General features: G+C 29.0%; 3 protein-coding genes across 4 annotated transcripts; 1 reads left to right on the top strand and 2 right to left on the bottom strand.

The window, feature by feature from the left end:
* Positions 1-2,416: 2,416 nt before the first annotated feature.
* LOAG_00794 (leucine Rich Repeat family protein) lies at positions 2,417-4,842 on the top strand (the record flags this gene model as incomplete). The annotated part of the gene is made up of 5 exons (XM_003136334.1): positions 2,417-2,500; positions 2,943-3,116; positions 3,563-3,748; positions 4,300-4,482; positions 4,666-4,842. 5 exons carry the CDS (start codon positions 2,417-2,419, stop codon positions 4,840-4,842), a joined length of 804 nt encoding a protein of 267 aa, XP_003136382.1.
* Positions 4,843-5,364: 522 nt separating this feature from the next.
* LOAG_17244 (hypothetical protein) lies at positions 5,365-7,713 on the bottom strand (the record flags this gene model as incomplete). The annotated part of the gene is made up of 6 exons (XM_020449903.1): positions 5,365-5,397; positions 5,644-5,784; positions 5,886-6,011; positions 7,024-7,103; positions 7,372-7,495; positions 7,708-7,713. The coding sequence occupies 6 exons, from the start codon at positions 7,711-7,713 to the stop codon at positions 5,365-5,367; spliced, it is 510 nt and encodes a 169-aa protein (XP_020306512.1).
* Positions 7,714-7,932: 219 nt separating this feature from the next.
* On the bottom strand, positions 7,933-20,482 carry LOAG_17245 (the record flags this gene model as incomplete). 2 transcript variants are annotated; one of them, XM_020449904.1, is made up of 24 exons in its annotated part: positions 7,933-8,283; positions 9,185-9,263; positions 9,403-9,522; positions 9,812-9,945; positions 10,133-10,316; positions 10,585-10,670; positions 10,775-10,951; positions 11,034-11,189; positions 11,359-11,476; positions 11,633-11,752; positions 12,057-12,148; positions 12,251-12,358; positions 12,678-12,824; positions 13,097-13,239; positions 13,390-13,532; positions 13,834-13,938; positions 14,126-14,221; positions 15,112-15,253; positions 15,344-15,456; positions 15,708-15,815; positions 16,086-16,213; positions 16,655-16,723; positions 18,666-18,768; positions 20,376-20,482. In XM_020449904.1, the coding sequence occupies 24 exons, from the start codon at positions 20,480-20,482 to the stop codon at positions 8,044-8,046; spliced, it is 3,018 nt and encodes a 1,005-aa protein (XP_020306513.1). In that variant the 3' UTR covers positions 7,933-8,043. The 2 variants fall into 2 exon arrangements, with proteins under 2 accessions (XP_020306513.1, XP_020306514.1); XM_020449905.1 differs by lacking the exon at positions 7,933-8,283 and having other exon boundaries at positions 9,121-9,263.
* Between the last annotated feature and the right edge of the window lie 1,451 nt (positions 20,483-21,933).

The following is a 21,933-nucleotide window of genomic DNA, read 5'->3' on the forward strand; positions in this document are numbered from 1 at the left end:
CAAAGACGGCAAAAATATGCAGATTGAGTGTGAATGCATAAATGTCCCAATCCCAATGTCATTTGATGATTTTTTCATTTTTGATTTTTGATCAATTTACAAATTTATCTAAAAATTTGTTTTTTTTGCTTCAACATTATATGCTCTTTTGTTGATTCAAATAATTGCATGCTCTTTTTGTTCTATTAATCTGTATTTCATAGATAATATTTTAAATCAGTTAATTCCATTCGTGAATAGCATTTTGCATTACTTGCAATTAATCACGTGCATTAGGCGCGCATGCTTTTTATATTAACTTTATCTACTGCATGCTTTTCATACTAACTTTATCTACTGCATGCTTTTCTAAATAATTCCACTTGTTGCATGTTTTTTCATTAATTTTATTTATTCGGTGCATGCATTTTTTAATTTTATCCACAAATTCTTTCAATTAGTTAGTAATCTTTTTGTTCCCTTTATTTACTGCATGCTTTTTATTTTCTCTGCTAATTTTAGATTATGCGAACTACTTATTTGTAGTTTAAAATTTCTGCAATTATTTTTCTAAAAGAAATCTTCCTGGGATTTTAAATGAATGCTGAATTTTCGTGAAATATTTTTTTATCTTTGAGCTGCTCATCAAATCAATCGAAGCCAATTAATCAATTGAAATAAAAAGTGTCAGCATATATGGATGACTAAAAGTAACAAAACTGATAAACTTCTTGTCTTTACTTTTTTCTCGAGCAACAGTATTTCCTAATAGCAGTAAAAAAAGATAAAAAATTCCATTAAAATCTTAATTCAAATCATATGACAGGTGTAATAGCATTCTGTTTAATTCATCTATTAATTAATACTCCATCCCTCATATATCCTGATATCATAGCTGATTTTGGGATACGGTATCTTAGTGAATGAGATAAGTTGTCGATAGCTTTTATTGATTAAGGGAAGATAGCAATAATTCAGAATTAGAATGATCACAAAAATATCATTAAATTAAATAGCATTTCTGTGAGTTTTTGTACATTTTTGCATAAAAATTGACTGTTCATTTAATAAATGGCATACATTTTACTTAATATAATATTTAAATTTGAAAAAAAAAGTTTTCGAATGAATCTTTAAAGTGAAAAAGAAAAATGAATCTTTAAAGTGAAAAAGAAAAATGAATCTTTAAAGTGAAAAAGAAAAATGAATAGGAATGATTGAATGAAGCCAACAAGTACAAGAATTGTTGTGGACAGTTATGATATTATGTTACGGTAGTACAAGAATGCGGGAGGATATAAGGCAGACCGAGATAAGATATATATCAAATATTTCCGATACAAGTGTCAAAATATTTATGAAACTTAATAATTTCAGATTTCACCTGGACTAAACCTCAGGTTTTACCTGAACTAAATCTAATTTCAGATTTGCCTACGTCAAGTCTAATTTCATATTTTACCTGGACTAATAGTTCGACAATAGTTTTTTTCAGCAGAATATCTTTTCTTATTTATTACTGAGATGGTAAAGAAAATAAAAGTTTATTTTTCATGTTCGAAACAACTACACCCTAGTTTGATTGTTTTTTTTAAGCAAATTTATCGATTTTTAAGTAATTTATAAATTTAGCAAAATTTTTTTATCTGTAACTTTCATGCTATTCTCATCAAATTCCTTTTTCTATTATAATAATGGAAGAATTTCAAACTGTTCTGTGGAAAAACATGGAAAAATGAATACTGTAGAAATGATGTAATGTTATAAAGGTATAAAATATTGAACTAAACGAAAAAATTTTGACGAAATACATATACATATTATACATGAATTATGTATTTATGTTATATAAGAATATTTTTTTATGACATGCCATAGGGAGAGAAAGAGAGAGAGGGAGAGAGAGGAAAGAAGAAATTTTCGAAATGAAAAAAGGAAAACTTTTAAAGAAGATGACAATTAGCGAAAAAACAATTAGCAAAAAATCATACCGGTAATAATAAAACAGCTTAAACCGATATGTTTAACAAATAAAATGATTAAAAGATAGATATATTGCTTCTTTTTTTATTTTTTCCAGTTTTTTGAATATAAAAAAGCATAAACAGTATGTAATAAATAAATAGAAATAGAATAAAAAGAAAATATCTATCCATACAAACAAAACTAAACTAATAATAAATTGCAAAACATCTAAGTCGAAAATTAATGGATAATAATTATATTCTATTTTATGATATTTGCAAAACTTTTTTTAAAGGAAAAAGTAATTTTTAACCAATAAAAGCATTACGAAAATATATCAATTAATTCTTATTGATTTTGCATATATACATGGAAATTGGGAAATTTTGCATAAGTTAGGAAAGTTTATAACATTTAAAAAGTTGAACGATTCTCATGAATGCAATTGTTTGCACAGTTTCATTTTGTGCGAATGTGTGCTGATATGTCGTCTGAGATTATTCCAGAAGCTGGAGAAGGCAATCAAAGGGAGGATCAGAATGTCGAATTTCTTGAAGTATCACTATTTCTTATCCGTTTCATATCAATTATTTATTATGACTGATCTAAAAAAATGCCAAAAGAAATGCGAACATTTTGCATTACTTTCGTTTATCATTTTATCAGCTTTGCATCATATACGATTTTTACACTTATCATTATCACTTCAAATATTGTTTCTGTTGAAGTAAAATGTTGATGTGGCGATAGGAATAAACCCCTAACATAAATAGTAGTCCTTCTAGGTTGTACAGCTTGATATAGTAATGCATTTAAAACACTTCAAAATAAGTCTATGCTAAATTTATGATAGTATTGTTAATAATTTGATTTTTTTCAAAATTTTACTTCAATTTCAAAACAATGAATTTTCCATTGTCACTTCAAAGTTTTCAATTTTACATTGTCATTTCAAAAATTTCAAATATGAATTTTACATTATTATTTCAAAATTTTAGGTTGATCAGAATGTTAAAGAACTTGATTTGACGCGACATCGAATTAAAAAAATTGAAGGATTTGACTTCTTGCATTCCATCGAATATTTATGCTTACGTTGGAATTTAATCAAAAAAATTGAAAATTTACATATGCTTATTACACTCACTGAACTTGATCTTTACGATAATCAGGTTTCAAATAATTTATTGAAATTCTTCATTTAATAAAAAGGGGAAATATCAATAAATAATAAAAGTAAATTTTGGATCACTAAAATTGAAAATCTGGATGAACTGGTTAATTTGGAATCGCTGGATTTGTCATTCAATCGTATCACAGTACTGGAAAATCTGTCATCGTTGAAAAAACTCAAAAATGCTTATTTTGTCCACAACAAAATTCAAAAGATTGAAGGACTTGAAGAGGTAACCTCTTGAAAATGTTTTTTTTTTATCACAACTATACTGCAATTTAGTATTCCAATTCCAATTCACTTAATGTTCCAATTCTAGTTCGAAATATTCCATTTTTTTTTTTTTTGTAGTAGAGTAATCACCTGAAGAAACAAATAATCTGCCACTAATAAATTTATCAAAATAAATTTGCAGACTACTCATTGAAACAACTTTTTTTTTAGCTCACTGAATTGGAATACTTGGAGCTTGGTGATAATCGAATTAAAAAAATCGAAAATCTTTCACAAAATTTCAAAATTAAACGACTATTTCTGGGTGCTAATCAAATTGTTGACATTGAAAATTTAGAAATGTTAAAAAATATTGAAGTGCTCAGTCTTCCCGCTAATGCTATCCAAGAAATTAAGGTTAAAATTAAGTTTTAATTAACATTTTTTCAAATATTATCACTAGATCTCACTAATGTTTAAGGCTTTGAAATTTAAAATCATTTCGAATTTTAAATTTTACTTTGCGCATAATTTTGATATATTCCAAAACTAAAATATATTTCTGTGAGAACAAAAACAACCAGTAACGATTAATAATACTACGATCGTTAATGATATGTAGAAATTACATTAAGAAAATTAAAACAGAAAAGTTTAAATCGAATTGTTATAACTGTTTCGGTTACAAACTTGAATTTTTTATTTATTGTTATCACTATTCCGGTTACATTTCCTACAGTAACTCTTGCACTGTATTGCAATAATTTGGAACAATTTGCAATACAGTGCAAGAGTTACTGCAGGAAATTTCATTCCTTCGTCCATTAATCCGTATGCAGTGTATCAGTAACGGATATGCAACATTTTTCTTAATTACGGTAATTGCCTTATTATATACTTGGGTTATCATTAAATAATTTATTGAAAATTAAATTTTCAATTTGAGTTTTCGTTTTTTTTTGTCTTAGGGTTTGGATAAGTTAACAACACTTAGAGAGTTGTATCTATCACAAAATGGTATTGAATATATCGTGGGTCTGGAAAGTAATACAAATTTGGAAATTCTTGATTTGAATTATAATCGTCTTCGTTCCATTTCAAATATTCATCATCTTCAAAAACTTACTGATTTTTGGGCTAAAAAAAATCAGGTTTGCTCATTTTTTTATAAAATTATTATTTTCAATGAACGATTAATTATTTAAATTGGGACTAAAATTAGATCTGTAATTCATAATTAAATTATTTTATAAAATATGCAAAGTATTTCATTCGAAATTTATGCAAAAGTATTTTAGCAACAATGAAATTCTCTTATTTAGTATTTAATTTAGTTGAACAAAATAACGGATTTGGATGAATTAGCTCAATTACCAAATTTAAAATTGGTTTATTTGGAGATGAATCCATTTTCGGAATGTACCAACTATCGAGGCAAAGTGATTCGTATGTTACCACAAATTGAAAAACTTGACGCAACTTATTGTCGCTTGGGTGAATTTTTCTTTTAAAATCATTTTTTTAACATTTCTAAATTTCGATGACATTTCTCTCTTTTTTTTGATAATATTTTTTGAATTTTCAGGGACGAATTCATAACTGTTAAAATAACTGTAATGATTAAAGAAATTTAGTGATTTCAATTCAAAATATTTTATTTCTTATCATTTATATACTTGTCGATTGTAAATAAATAATCTGTTTGCTGAGAATTTATGTATAATTTCAAAAGTGAAAATGAATGTTTGAAAATTTTACACAATCTCATCATTTCTACAATCTTTTTATGACAATACAAATAAGCCAAACTTTGGTGGCAATAAACCTATCGCTTAATTTTAGATACCTTTTAGTTAGTTAGCTTATTTACCATATTTAATCTTAAATATCAGTACATATATATAATCTTCTAAACAACATGGTACAATTAATTTTTTGAAATAAAATTATTGAAATTTTATTCTGGATATAGAAAGAGGATATTTGAATTCATCGCAATTAAATTGTTAGCTAAAATTTAAGCCATTTAATTTTCACATTTCACACCAAGCATTTTCTGCTCGAATCTAAAAGATTTTTTTGTTAAAATTATTCTAAAATATTTCAATGTTTTTTTCTTTGTTTCTTTTATTTTTTCATTAATTATTCTTCTCCTCAGATAAAAGGGAGGTGTTAATGATAGAATTGATATACTGATAAGGAGACTATCAGATCTTAACTGCCCTTAGAATTTCATAAAATTTAATTAAAATTTGGAGAAAATTTGATAAGCATTTTATAGATATTTCAAATTAATGAAATAGCTGCCTTACACGAGCTTCCTCTTCAGGTGTAAAATCGTTTTCAATATTGAAGAAAACTCGTAACTCCTCTACAGTCTTCCCTTTGATATGATTTGCGATTGTTTTACAGCCACAAGAAAGCAAATCGCTAACATCCAAATAATTAGCTGCCTTAAGCAATACACTGATAATTTTGTGAATTATCATTTGAATTTTTGAAAAACATCAAATTATCATCAAAGGATATCCCCTAATATTTGGGACTTATTGACCTGAACAAGTTCAAAAAGTTCCTTATTGTCAGGTAAAGTAAGAAAATTTTGTCGCCAAGTTTTTTCTTCATCTGATTTTTCAGCATCGGCAGTGAGATGTGCTTGATGTGTACACCATTCCAGAACCTTCAAAATTTTAAATTCACCAGAAATTTTTAAAATCTTATTTAACCGAATAGAAGCATTTGATTAACCTTTTGTGATATATTCCTTCTCTAGATTTCCCAAGGCAGGAATTCAATCCAAAATATTTCTCAGGGAAACACGAGGAGAGAAAAGAAAACTTGTAAATTTGTTGTTATGAAATTTTGAAATTAATATTTAAAGCGAATTTAGTATGTTTTAAACTGAAAGCGAAAGAACCCTAAAAAAAACGAAAAAATCCGGAAGAACGAAATAGGTTTATTGATTACTGAAACGAATAAATGTCAGTAAAATATGTTTGTTAAAGGTGAGAGTATGTGTAGTAGAAAAATTCTATAAAATGTTAAATTAGAATTTCTTCGTTTTTCCGTAACTTGATGATGAACTCTATTTCCGGAAAATCTTTTAGCTAAGTTGTCTCTGTATGCCATTTCGTCGTTTCCGGTATTTTCTGGGATAACAAACACTTTAGCACTCTTTAAATTACCGTATATCATACGATTTGTGCAATATTCATAAGTGTAGAATGGTTTTATTTGTCACCATTTATCCTTTAATGGCCCATAAAAACATCACCATCTGACTTTGTCAAGTAGTAGAAAATTGGTGGGTGAGATTGAATAATATACGTATTGAATAATATATGTATTCTAACATTTTATGAAATTTCTTACAATTAGTCTCTACTAATTAATAAGTAATTGTAATTGCTACTAATTGCTAATTTATCATAATTATGAATTCGTTTGCCTCTAATTTTGTTATCAATTGATTACAATTATGAATTTAATACTTCTTTTAGCAAAAACAACGTGAGCGACATTGTTTTTTATTTTTAAGTTTGAACATCCATTGTTACTATTAGCAGTCTTAGTATTTCTTGTAGCTGCTTTATAGAATGTTAAATGAATAATGATTTCAATGGTTTATAATAAGCTTGGAAAGTGCTGAGTATAATCTTGGAAAATTAGAGAAGTGAGAAAAGAAAAAAAACCTTTTTAATAGTTTTAGCTGGCAACTCTACAGGTAAATCAAAAGCTGGCTGTGATTCATCAACTTGATCGATCAATAAATCTAAATTATAATACTTCTAGGGAATGGGAAAAATTTATTATTCCAGGTTTCTTTCGTTTTTTTTTCAAAACTTTTATAAAAAATCTAAATGAAATAATTCATTGTAATATAAAATAAGCGGTATCTTTAGACTTTATCGTTTCACAATAAGTAATTAGTTAGATCTTCGATCTAAAGTTAATAGTCAAAAATATCTTTCAAAGTTAAAAATTGGAATATTTTATTGCTTGGAATTTGCAAAATGCAATGATGGGAAGCAATTTCACACCTGTTAACATATTTCTGATAGTTTTTGATTGTGATATAACATCCATATCAACTGTTATCTTTTCTCCATCTAGTGATAATAGATTGATACTTCGTTTATCACATTGTGTTATGTCAGTTTCAGACTGAAAGTTTTGTTAAAAGTTGATATAAGCGCTTCCACTCTTTTTCAATTATCCAACTTTTAATAAAATATTTGTAACTGTAAACTATAAAAGAATGTTTTATTGTTAGATAAATTATTTTAAATTTTTGAAAATATCGGATAAATTTAAAATTTTTGCAAACATTCAAACTAATATTATGACTTAATTGTGCTATTGTTTAAAAAGTTTACCGTCATTGCCGAAAAATGCGTCGTCTAAACGACCGTATGGTACAATTTAATTGTTATATAATTATTGTAATAACAAGCAATTGAGCTTTATCTGCTGCTAAAAAAAATGCAAATAACGCCAATTATTATTAGATCAAATAATTTACATTTATAATATAATGTAAACGATAATGAATTAACGTATCTTAATTGCACATGTTTTTTATTTGCTTAGTAAAATACACGGTAAATAACAGATTTTTATTTTCAAGGATTACAAATTAGTGTCCATAAGATAGTTAAACATTTTCTCCAAATTATTGCGATTAAGTTTATTTTTATCACTATCTTTCTTTATCAAATGATATCACTTATAGCGTTTTTTTCCCGCATATCAATAATGGTCGTTTGTGATGCCTTAAGGCCTTCTGGTGTTCCCGGATTATGAATGCCTTTCTCGTGGTACCAAATGAAATCACTCACTTTACCAGGTTGTACAGTAAGTGGTAATGATTGCTTTCGAATGAGAAATGATTTCTGTGACCGCTTTTGATATTGAATTTCTGGTGAGATGGAACGCGATTTGTATAATCGAAACTAAAATGTTTATGAATTATTTCAGCAAAATATCAGCTGATTAACAGATGACTTGTATATTCTGTCAGGACAGGTAAATCAAAATTCATTATTTGTTTTTCTTAATGTGCAACATTCTGACAAACAATGTCACAAGTAAAACTATAAAATTCTTTCACGTGATCAATGAATGACATGAAAAACTTTTGTCAGATTTGATGATTTTTGAAAATTTACGGATATTTCAAATAATTCTGACAACATAATGGTTTGTATAAAGAAATGATTTTCACTGACAACTAATTCGGACGAGTCAATATGAGGAGCTATGTTAACCGACAATAAACATCTCTATTCGTCGAAAGTTTCTGTGTCATATGTCATAGATTATCAGATGAAAATTATTGCTAACCAACGCTAACAATCGACCACTGAAGTGATGAAAAATGCAAAATACGATGTATTCTCAAATGTGCAATGTTGATTAAATGGTTGAGAAGATAGATGATCTATTTTAGTTGTTGGTTTACTTGAAAACCATCAGAAAATAATTATTTTAGGATCGTCTGTTAGAATTCCAAGAATAATTGTGATGTCGATTATGCTGATGCATATTGTTGCAGAAAAGTCATGAATATTGGTTAATTGATGTGTATAACAACTGCGACAATTTTCGTATTACGAGATTAGGGATTGGAGAAAGATAAAGAGACAAGGATGGAGAAGAGATGAATTGTTGCAATAATTTCCATCAGATAAATTATAGCAGTTGTGAAAAAACTTACGTCTATCGTCTGTCGAAATGTGGCAGTGACAACAGAATAATAAGAATTTTTATTTTTTTACTTTCTTTTGTCTGACAAAATGAAAACAAAAGTCCTTATAAAAACAAAAGTCCTCATAAACAGTAAGCTCAACTGACATCATGTTTAGCTGTGGAAACATCCAATATCATCGATCGATCATCTTGTGACATTGTCGCTTCTCTCATCTCTGGAACACTGAAAGATTTGCTCAAAACTTTGGATTACGGTTAAAAAAAAAGAAAATTATGAAGACTCCCGCAAGCTTAAATTATAGAGAATATTGATCTAAGAAATGAGGCATGATGCGGTAAACGGAACAAAGAACTGAAAAAACCTTGTAGGTGACAGCATTTCTTCTTCATTGACCTGGCTTGTTGGCTCTTTTTTCCTCTTACTTGATGGTTCCCGATAGTGTGCATGCCTTTTATCAGGATTTTCGATACGATATTTTGAGCTGAAGTTGGCTATGCAAATAACAATGCTTTATGGCAAATTGCCTTCCTCATTTCTCTTCTATTTCGCTAACCTATGGAAAGGATTTATTTGCTTATTTATATATTACTTATTTACTTGGTTATGTAATTTCCTAATTTATCAGAATACTCACACACTTTTTGTCATTCACTTATTGATTTACTTAATTAATGTAAAGAAACGAAATGATCTGGACAGTATTAGAATGATGCAAAACTCTTCAAATCTTCTTTTAGGTTGGTGACTTTGGAAGTGAACTATTTGCATACCTATTACTTTCATGTTCCACTTTCTTCAATGGTCTCGCCATACAAATATGCAAACTTTCAGTTCGGTTTGTTCGAATTTGATCCAATCGTCGAGCTATTTTTAAGTATGAATCATCGGTTTGAATTATGAGATCCTATAATTGGATGTGAGAGAAACAGGATATTATTCAACAAATGCGGTGATGTTAACGATTAAATTTGTTGTGATAATATTCAACAATTGATTTTAATGAGTTTGGAATTATCAAGGAATATCAAACTGTTAAAAGAACATAATTATAGACTTAAATTTAAATACTACGGCAATATTGAAACAAATACCTGTTTCCTTGACCTTACCCACTTCGGCACAGATTCGCTTAAATCATTCATTCTTCCACAAAACGGTGTTTTTGACGCATTAAATTCTTTCTCAACCAAATTATCGGGATTAAAATTATTCATATCAAGCATCGTTTGGACATACGTATCGCACATATCTTTGGTATCGAATGAACATTGCGTACTGCAATTAATGAAGAAAAGCAATTAAAAATGAAAAGCATAAAAATGAAGAAAAGTAATTGATTTTCAGCAACATGTCATAACTTAAATGAAATAGGATGATCCGATCATCATAAGTACCATGAAGAACAGAAGATACATTACATTGATAAGCACGTAGTTGTTACAATCATACTTAGTGAAACCCTCAGAAATCAATTTATATATATATATATATATATATATATATTTGCTTATCTATTTGATGAGCAATAAATACTGATAACGACCTGTTTTCGACCAAAATTGAATGTCTGAAACCAATCTTCCTCATCATATTTTTTCTTCTCGCTGATAACTCGGATGTTCGACGATCCTTAATTTCGATATACAGTGATTTTCAACAAGTATCAAGTTCATGGCATAAAATTAATTTTCAATCCTGGTTCAAAATTTTCAAATTTTACGCTAGAACCTTACTTCATCGTCATCATCAAACGCTGTCTGTACAGCCCGACTGCATTCGGGTGCCTGTATCTGCGGCATCCATGCATCTGTTTCCATGGATCGATGAAATACTTGACTGGCTCCTTCCTCTGTCACCGCACCTTGTTCCACCATTTCCGGGAAAAATGTTTCGGTTTCTGTTGAAACATCCTATAGAAAAGTAACAATTTTAGCTTGAAGGTTTTTTTTACCTCAGATTTCTGATATTTTCAAAAACGCTTCAATAACTTACAAACTGTACAGCTGTCCTGTTATGTTCAGTGCCCTTAATTAATTGATTCGAATTTTCATTATCAATATCTCCCTTTTGTGTCATTTTAATATTAACAGAAACATCATCTAAAGACGTTTCCATGCTGCGATCCATTAATTTCGGACGACTTCTGGCCTAAAATATTCAAAAATCATAATTCCTAAAAATCAATAGTTCAAAAGTTTTTTTCAAAGTCACAACGACAGTTGAGAATCCCCACAAATTTAAAAATCAAATCGAACAATTGCACATGAAAGTGATGTCCTACTTGTAAGTCATGTAATTTAAGCATAATTTCATCTACTTGAAATTGTGCAATATCTGTTTGTACAGCGCAACCATTCAGAACACAGAGTTCGATCTGCTGTTCCTCATCAACCAATGATACCCGTGCCTGAATACTACGATCAACGCCTTCTGAGCTGAAATTTTATCGAAAATGTTTAATTTTATCAAATTCTCTTGCAAGAAAAAGAATTTCGACAATCAAGATCTATTGGTGACATAAATTATGCAATTTTAAGAAAAAATAATAATAAACAATCAATTTATTTATTGTAGATGAGTTTTGAAATTACTTTGTGAGATCCATTGGAAGTGATGTGACTTCAGATACTGAATTCGCATCACCGTCAGCGTTTGGTAGGGAAGTTAGCACATTTGAGGTAAGCGCTGAAGACATTATCGAATCCTTCATTCTGTAAAGCGCACTACGCAAGAAGTCTAAGCATTAATGCTTATCAGTCGAAAAACTTGGTTAATAAAGCGCAGATCGATGATTCTAGTAAATTCAGATATTTTCAAAAATTACAGAGTTCTTTGCGGTATTCTTAATTTCAACGTTTCGCAGTTGGAAGCAGTACAGTACCCGCAAAACCAGAAAAGTGAGCATTTTTGGAGTCAAGAAAAATTGTAGGAATTGAGTTAAAAGCAAGTTTTTTGGAAGCAAAATTTAAAATCGTCTTGTAATTGTTTTAATTAGATACACTAATAAAAGATTACCCAACATCCCCAGTATTTTTCATCCGCTGAGGATTTACTTCTTTCTTTTGCAAGTAAACTTCTGTTGCAGGACTAATAGTTGTACCCATATCCTGAAACAATTTCATTATCATTGTCTGTGATATTTAATTGGAATAATGGAATAAATCAAAAGATAATAGACAATAATTCAAAACTGATATAATAGGACAAACTTGAAACTTCACAGTCGACTCAAACAACGAGGATTTTTTGAAAAATTCATCTTCAGTTTGAATATTTTTATTATTTAACGTTCTTACTGATCGTTCGTAAGTTTCAGCCTGTAATTGTAGCTTATTACTATTGAGTAATTAGTTAGGTTATTGGATGCTTAGAATTTCATCATGAAATTCTCACCCTACTATTTGTTAAAAGATGCGTTTGTTGTCGAATGAAATTTCCAAGATTTTATTGCAAATCTTTAGTTTCAATTCAACAATATTATCATGTTATCTTTCTAAGTTTGCGCATGTTTTATTAAAATTTATTCAATTAGTTTAAAACTGAACTACAAGTTCGAAAAAAAATTCCATGCTTATGTCACATCTTTTTTTCATCAAGTAATTTCTAATTTTTGAAAATTAAAAGGGAAATTAACACCTGTTTGTCAAGCTCAGCAGTTTGTTTCTCACTAAGCAAATGCGGTGCCACATTCCGGAGATACCATGGTTCATTTGCCAGCAAGCGCTGTAGGATTTCATTGCGCTTCACCGGATCTCCGCATGCTAAAGCACGCTGATACTCCTTCTGGAAAGTGCCAATCTTAGTTGCAAACGAAGTAATTTTTTAAACTATTCCATAAAATATTGAATATAAAGTTTATGTTTTTAAAATCATAACTATAACGTTTTAAATTTTAACTGTGAAACTTCGAAATTTTAACTATAAAACCTTATCATTCTGGACGAAGAAATGAAGAGTTTAGATGGTAAAAAACGAGTGTCGTTTGATGCTGCAGTGATAAGGATGTGTTTTTTTTTAATCAATGAAATATTTTAATAAATTATTATTATTATTACCTGCATTCGAATCATCAAATGATAGAGCCATTCTTCAAATTTAATTTGTATTACACCGAGAAGCATTGAAACAATCGAAAGGCCAATAATTACCAACCAAAACATCAATATCAACATGTGCGGATGATCTGGCACTACATCACCTGACGCACGCAGTATTATGAATCATTTTAATTTTTATCAAACTTTACGAATGACTGAAGTATACATAGTAAAAAATAAGGTTATTAAAAAGTGTGGAAAACAAGATGAGCAATGAGGAAATCATTAATTGTTGTGGGAAATGATCTAACCGAGGCCAATGGTTGACAGTGAAATGAAGAAAAAATAAAGAGAAGTGAAATAGGACCAGCGTGTTTCCCAGAGACAAAATAGACCTGCACAAATACATATCCAACCAATGCAAATAAATAATGCAAGCCAAACTGGTATTGTCCTGAAATGAGCGAACTAGCGAAAGGTATGGCGAGTAGGGTGAGAGACAAGAATTGATATAGAAAATAGGTCTAACTAATACCAATGGTAACCGATAATTTAATCAAAACAGATTGAATGAGATCATCGAAAAATCTTCAATTTTACTTATAGTAATACTACTAAATTGAACAAGATTTCCATAGTTAATTTTTTATAATTTCAGCAAAAGTCAAATCAAAACCTTCGTACAAAAGTATTTGAGGATTTCCATTGCATAATAATTAATTCTGAAGTAATGTGAAGTATCATGCTACTCAAACCTGCTCTCAACTTCCTCATCTACTGCTTCGATTGTTTCTGAGGGTGGATTATTTAGTAGTCGGTGATTCGACTCCACATTGCCTTCCTCAACATCCAACATTCCTCTGTGAAAATTCTTCGATCAATACTTTTTAAAATCATTACAATAAGTTTATTCGAAACATAATTTTATTACTAATTAGCCAGAAGGATACCATGCTAGCCTACTAATTATGAAATCAAAATTTCAGGCATAAGCTTAGACTTAGCAGAAAATTAAAGTTGTCTTTGTGCTATATCTAAAGCACTTACCGTATATACTTCAACCTTTTAGCTCGCAATTTTTGTCGTTGTATCGCTATTGCAATGCGTTGCTCTCTTGTATAACCTTTGATACATTCTCGGTACCTAATAAATGAGATTTCTCGGTAAGCAAGTGTTACTTCTTCGGTTTATACCAAAGCTCTATTCAGTATAATTGAATCAGAACGTTATTCAATGAAAATTGAGCAATTTAATATCAATTAGCTCCCGCAAATTTTACCTTGAAATTACTTTAAAATGAAATTTCTTAAAGAATTTTTCATTAATTATCCCCATGCAATTCAATCTAATTTCACAATCAGCAAAAAAAACTTTTGCTTCTGAAATTGCCGATCCCTTTGTTGCAAAACAAACGGCAAATGACAAGTGTCTTGCAAGTTAGAAACTTTCTGTAAAGTCTTCGAAATTTTCATTTAGAAATCATTTCCTCTTTTCTTTTTTATTACCTCATCATAAAATTTAATTATAAAAGAATTATAACCTTGCAGTAAAAAAAAAAGCAAATGATTTCCGGATGGATGAAAATCTTTTTCAACCGTAAATTGTTCTGTTAAAAACCTAGTTGATTATAGTAGTTTATATGAATTTGTAAGAAACAAACTTGTAAAATCAAAATTTAAATCGGTTGCTCAATTAGCAAAAGCAGGAAAACAAAAGTAGCTAGTTTTTAAAATCATATTTTACTTCTTCCTAAATGTGATGTTAATATCATAAAAATATCAAATAACTATCTCATCTTTCCTTTTTAACATGTCATTTAGATAAATATTCTATTCCTGCTTCTAAATTGATATTAACTGTCATTTGCACTTTTTAGAGAATGTTGGATGAAACATTTATGATTTTTGTCCTAGCAAAGGATTTCTAAGATAAAACGAAGTGAAATCCCTTGTAGACCAGGTTAACATTAGTGAATGTAAAAATTAATCAAATGTTTAATTAATGATTATATCAAACATTTTGAGCGATATTACCTCATCCAAATATTGCTTACAAAAGTGGTGAGCGTTTTACCAAATTGACTTAGTATAGCCAATACAAGAGGTATACCAAAAATTGCATAAACAATACTTAATGCTTTACCGCCTGATGTTCGTGGAGCTATATTACCGTAACCTGGAATGTGGAAAGTAATGAAGCCCATATGAATCATTTTAGAAGAGTTGAATGAATTACTAATTACTGATACAGTAATGTTCGACTAACCGATAGTGGTAAAAATAGTGCCAACATAGAAGAGAGCTCCCCACATATCCCATTCTAAGCCTTCAGGCATTTTTAATTTTGTTAATTGACTTTCATACCACAATAATATTTTTCTGAAGAAAAAAAGAAAAATGTTTATTATAATGTAAGTTTTCATTGCATCGGTATAAAAATGATTTATGATCCTATGACATGATAGTATTATGCTCTCACAGCAGTTTGTTTTATTTTGGATTTCAGTTCCATGCAACAAAGTAATACTTTATATTATTTAAACATCACAAAAAATTTCAATAACTTCAAGAAGAGGGTATAAAAAATATTGAAAGAATAAAGTTAAATCAGTAAAAATGAAACTGATTACTTCGAATTAACCAGATTTGCATATGCATTCGAATTTTTGTTCCGGAAAACTCGTCTTAACTGTTGAAATGTATGATTCCTCAAGCCATCCAGTATAATTTTTTCTTTTCTGCAAGTTCAAGATTTCGAATATTGTTGAATTTTTGCAAGACTAACATTTAGTGTTACAATAATTAATAATATTTAAGTCATATTTCCTTTTTTCTAAAAGCATTCATACAAAACTCATGCGCTTTTTAACATTTAATTGATGTTTCAAAATAATTTCACATTGAGAAGTCTTTTCTTATCACTAAAATAATTGAAAATTACCACTCAAAAATAAGCCTAAAAATTGTTTGAAAAGTTATAAAAATTATTGGTCATCCAAAAAACGAACCTGATAAGTTCCTGTTCATGCGCCTGTTCCACCCAACAGAACAATGTTGCACCCAATAATGAATATATTACCAATAAAAAAAATGGTGCTACATGTCGTAATTTATATTTGTCGTAATAAAATTTCGCCTGAAAATGTTTTTTTCTTTTTGACAGAAATATGGTAGTATACGGAAAGTCGAAAAAAAGATACTTCCTTCTCTTTGATACCAAATAATCCGCTGACTCAAAAATACGTATATAAGTGTAGTTTTATGAAGCATAAAATGTTTCTTATAATGACAAAATGCAACAAAAATTATTTTTGAATGTCTTTATTGATAAAAAAAACCCCTGAAAAGAACTTCTTCAATTTCAATCAAATTTAGAGCTAATATAGTAAGAAAAAAGCAATATTTTGTGAAGGCATGAAACGACACTTCCAAAATGCAACATTTTCGACATCTTCAAAAACTGTTAAACCATCAGAATTTCAACTTTTGCTTATTTTAAATTAAATGACCAAAGTTTGAATCATTGTACATTCTAATCACACTATCACTAATTACGATTAAGACTTAAAATAATAACCTGTCCAAGAAAATCTTTTGGCTTCTGCTTTTGTTGATGTATCTTCTCGTCACCTGTTCGATTGAAAACCTGAAAACCTATATTGACATACAATTTCTTCCATTTCGATCCTGGACGATTTTGGGCGTTAAATTAGCTGAGTTGGTAAATGGAAATTGTTGAGAGTACAATTTGATGAAATCACTTTTTTTTTTGGATCATTCGAAAATTTTGTGAGAAATGATTGAATAATGAGACAGTTTAATCAACGTTGGATAAATTTCTAATAACACTTTTGAAGAAATTAGTTCAACGTCAACGTTTATACAGCACTACTTTTGAAATTTATGACACCAAATCATTAGGTTAAAGGTTATCTGTTTTCAGCCAACTTAATGTGATCAGTGGACAATTGTCACCTTTCTTTCAACCTTCTTATTTTCAAATTATAATATAAAATGTGAAAGATCTGATAAAAGACAGCATTTTTGGTGCAATAGCAAACTGGAAAAATGAAAACCTTGCAACGAATAAAAACTTGGTTCAAAAAAGAAATGTCAAAATGAAGACTTTCTGAGGCAAGAGATTATCGTAAGAGGTGGAAAAGCTCCAGATCAATTAATATCAAGTTAATTAGTAAGAGATTATGAACAGACAATCAACGCGGCTATTTTTCAGCTTTGTAGTAATGCTGCTCTCATCTTAGATAATTCGAAAGTGATTTCAAATGTTAGTTGCAGATAAATGGAACGATGGAATACAAATGAAACATAATATTCAGCAAAAATCAACCATGTGTGGAAAGTTATCTGGCTACATTTCTGGATAATCCGGTAACTCTGCTTATTCAAGCCAATTTTATGTTTAATTATCGAAGACTGTCACGGTACGTAACGTAGTAATCACAGTTGTATATTTCAGTATTAATAACTATTTTTAAATTAAACCAGGAAACTCGAATTCCAGAGAAAGATGAAATTTCAGTTTTAAAATCTGAAAAAAAATCATAATTGAGTTGATTTCTCTTTGGTTTTAAAGAAACTTTTGATTTATTTAAAAGTTTGTTTAAAGAAACGACCAACAAAAATATCATCTATCATTCTTGATATTGCAATATATCAATCAGCTTAATTTTAACAAATTTTGAATAAATAAGTGTTAAATATCCCTCATAATAAACACTGTCACTTTTATTTAGCTATTTTGAAAAGACTAAATAGCTCATTCTAAAATAGCTGAAAGAACAGCATTTTTCCGGTTTTCGATTTCTAGAACTTACGCAGACTTTTCCGAATTCCATCATTTATACTTTCGGAAAACTTATGTACACTATTATACATACAAATCATTTCATCACTGATAGTTGACTGTGTCATCGTTTTTTTTTTAACAGAAACAAATTATTTTCCAAAAATAGAAAATATTTGTGTTTGGTTTCATATGGGATCTCTGTCAGATATTTCCGGTTGTTTTTAATTATTTCCGGATCATTTGATTTCCTGCCGTCTATTGTATATTTCAAAAATACTCAATATTAGCTCATTGTCTTATATTCGAAATGTAAGATTTTTTTAATCAGGCAATTCTATTTCTGATTCTGCTAAAAACACCCATTGTTATTAGTTCTTCGCCGAAATCTTCTCTGTTTCTCTCCCTGATTTTTTCTAGCCGTTTTCTTTCACATTGTGGAAATTTTTTCACAGCATGAAGTTTATCAAGCTCCATCAAGTGAAAAACCTAAACTTAAAAAAAGAAAACAACCTAACCCTGAAGTAATGGCTATGAACTTTCCGTTTCAGCTTTGGACAGATGGACAGATTCTAAAATATTTATGTGGCCTAGCGGTGTTGAAAATAACAGAATAAAGTGTGAAGTGATCAATCACTGATATCCTTATCTTTTCTGATAAAGGGATTCTATTTATAATGTGCATATTCTTCTTGAAATATTTACTAGTGATATGCCATAAACAAATCAGATGTTTCTCCATTCAATCAATATATTTAATTAATCATCAAAAACATCATCTGACCTGATCATTTGTTTCCACAAAATTATTTCCAGTATCATCAAAATTACCCGATTGAGAGTGTCGTGATATATCTGATGATGAATGCGAAAAACGCGATAAACGCCTGCAATATTAATCGCATTTAAAATGATTTTGAGATATTATTATTGTATTATAGATGATTTGTTTTAGTATACAATCACCAAATAAAACTAATAATAAGATTGTACAAATCATTTCCATCTTTAATTTTAGGAAGAACTGTAAACATTTTAGAGAATTTGAGTTATGAAAGAATTCAAATATCAAAAATTTTCGAAAATGAATTTTATGAATGTCAAAAAAGTTTATCATTACGAAAGAAATATTTAAGATTAAAAATATAAAAGTTAAAAATTTGCAAAACCTTCAAATACACATAGAATGCAAATCGATAAGAAGGATAATTGATTGAAAGACCAGGAAACATGATGATGTATTAGTGTATGATGATAACAATGATAATTGTTGAAAGATAATAGTTTAAAAGATTTTCAAACTTATCTTAAAGCTTCAACATATGTCCTATATTTCTTGATCAATTCCAATTTAAATGAAATTCATTTTTAAAACAATTTTTCCAGTGATTAGAGCAGCCAAATTGACGATACAAATATGTTGGCATGGATGTGTGTAGGTGTGTGTGTTTGTGTATGTGTATGTGTGTGCATGTGTGTGTGTGAATATTTCGATATTTCTATATTGCTTAGTAATTCAGTTTCAATAGACCTCACAACCTTTGTGATACTAATTGATAAAGAGATGATAAAAGGTGATGGTAATCAATTTAGAGGAATTTTCAATTCGCCGATTTTCTTCAAATTAAGATTATTTACTGTCAAAGTGGAAAATAAGCAAATGGGAAAAGCAATCATTTTAGAAGAAAAAAAACAATCATTTTTCGAAATAACACTTTTGTTTTGTAATTTGAGAATGAACTAAAAGATGAAACAGTTAGCGATGAAAAGCAACAACAGGTATATGAGCAAATGTGCGAATATTTATGTGTAGTGATGCGCTATTATGTAATTTCAGGAAACTAATTGGAACATTCATTATGCTTTCGAACGATTGTACTTTTCCGACAAACAGATTTTTTTTTTTCTTTCATGTTATTGTCTTCGGAGAGGAATTTTCGGCGGAGTGGAAATTCCTGAAAGATTTGTCTAACGAGGGAAATTATTCAACATTTCGATTGTTAAAGTTTACACTTTCAAATAGCAATTGAAAAAAGAAAAACCAATAACAATTATAGTAGCATTTTTTCCATTGAGTATATTTTTCAAACTAAATTTACTCTTGGTAAACCTTTTATCAAAAGTAAATTTTTTTTTTCTGTCCAGAAGAAAAAGTAATAAGCCTAATAATGTGTGTTCTGTTTGGAAAATGTGGATGCTTTACTTTCAGGATAGCAAATGTATCAAAGAATAAATGGTTTCAATGAGCAAAAGACATTTACGTTTCAATACTTCTAATGAGAGGAGCAACTCTGAAAGGTTTAAGATAATAATGAATCTCAGAAGTGATGAATGATGGAATGGATGTTATCAAATGATATGTGATATGATCATCGATGATATATTGATTGCACTTGGTAAACAATGTCATTGTAATAATATTATATGCTGTTCTCGTGAAATATTCCGATTTAAAGTACAATGGATTACTGAAACATTCGTCTCAAAAGCTGACCAAGCATTATCATATCGGCTAATCAACGTTTCATCGTTAACATCCATTAGTAATGATGAAGGAAGACATGCTTGACGCCGTGATTCGGTCCGCACAAACATTGCCATTGCTAATTAGTTAAGACTGAAAAATTATTTCACTTGTTACATGTTATGGTATGATGGTGTTTAATGTTTTTGAATTTTTGCTAATAGCATTAGTTATTTATTGATGGAGAAAACATCCAGATATTGTGATGTTATGGGCCAAAAGAATTTGCATAATTTCAAAATTACTGATGAAACTTTTTCGTCACAAAGAAAATATAAAAAGGAGTCGTTAAAAAGAAAAGAAAAGCACGAATGAACAACCTACTTAATAAAGTGAAATAAAAAGTATGACAAAAATTAACAAAAGAATTTCGAAAATGGCAGTCATTTTAATAAATAGTATTTTACAATGAAAACTTTTCGCAAAAGTCATTTCAATGTTCAGTCAAAAGTAACTTCAAACATTTCCCTGAACTTATATATTATTTAAATTAGGGTGTAAAATAACGTTCATTACGTGGACATATTGATGACCTTTATTTAATTGCCCTAAACGTCAGAATTGGAATTTTGTAACATGGTTGATTTGAAGATGTACCGTATGAAAGCCTTTGATGGTATTAATTCATACCTTTCATCACTCCTAAAAATAATATTTTCAAATGTGAAAATTAAAAAAGAAATTGACAAATGAAAGTTTTTCGAAAAGATAAACTAAAAAAATATATGAAAAAGGATTAGCTACCTCAAAAAATTGAAGTTGAAGTTGGTTGAATGAAGGTCGATTCGTTGGTTGCAAACTTGAATGCTTAGATGTGAAACAATTTATGTGCATTTAGCAATGATTGATTCATCCTGAAATAGAAACGCATTTGATTTGTTAGATTTGATAATATTTAACAACTTTTCGTTTTAACATTCGAACAATCAAACAAAAGCAAAGTGACAAATTATGTATGTTTCAACCACAAACATGCTTATTATATTTGAAATTTAAACTATCAGTTTTGATTTGAATAACAGATCAAGTGATAAGTATTGTTGTTTACTTTTCCAATCCATCACTAATAAAATTATAATTGAATTCTCCTAATAAATCACTGATACATTTCAAATGGTACTAGACAAACTACTGAATATTGTTTAATTGATAGGAAGTAATGTATTGCTAGACAACACTGTTATTCTTTCTTCTTTTTTTCATTCACTTTTATATTCTTTTCTGTTTCATTTTTATTTTTATCGACAACGAAATATGATGAAATAGTTACATCTCTTGAAATTTAAAACGTATCTTGTTTTTTTTTTTTTTAGTAATACGACTCTTTCGACCAAAAGTACATGTGGTCAGTCACTTCATCATTCCATAGGAATAATATACTACGGTCAGTTTCATACGTTACCTTACTGAAACAGAGCGGGTTATCTTATTGAAAGTTTCAAATAGAAAGAGATTAGGCGATTTGTTTGCTAAGATCAAGGAGAGATTCGAGACTTTCAGAGTACTGATTATATTATATTGATGAGAT

Source organism: Loa loa (assembly GCF_000183805.2).
Source record: "Loa loa unplaced genomic scaffold supercont3.52, whole genome shotgun sequence".
NCBI lineage: Eukaryota > Metazoa > Nematoda > Chromadorea > Rhabditida > Onchocercidae > Loa > Loa loa.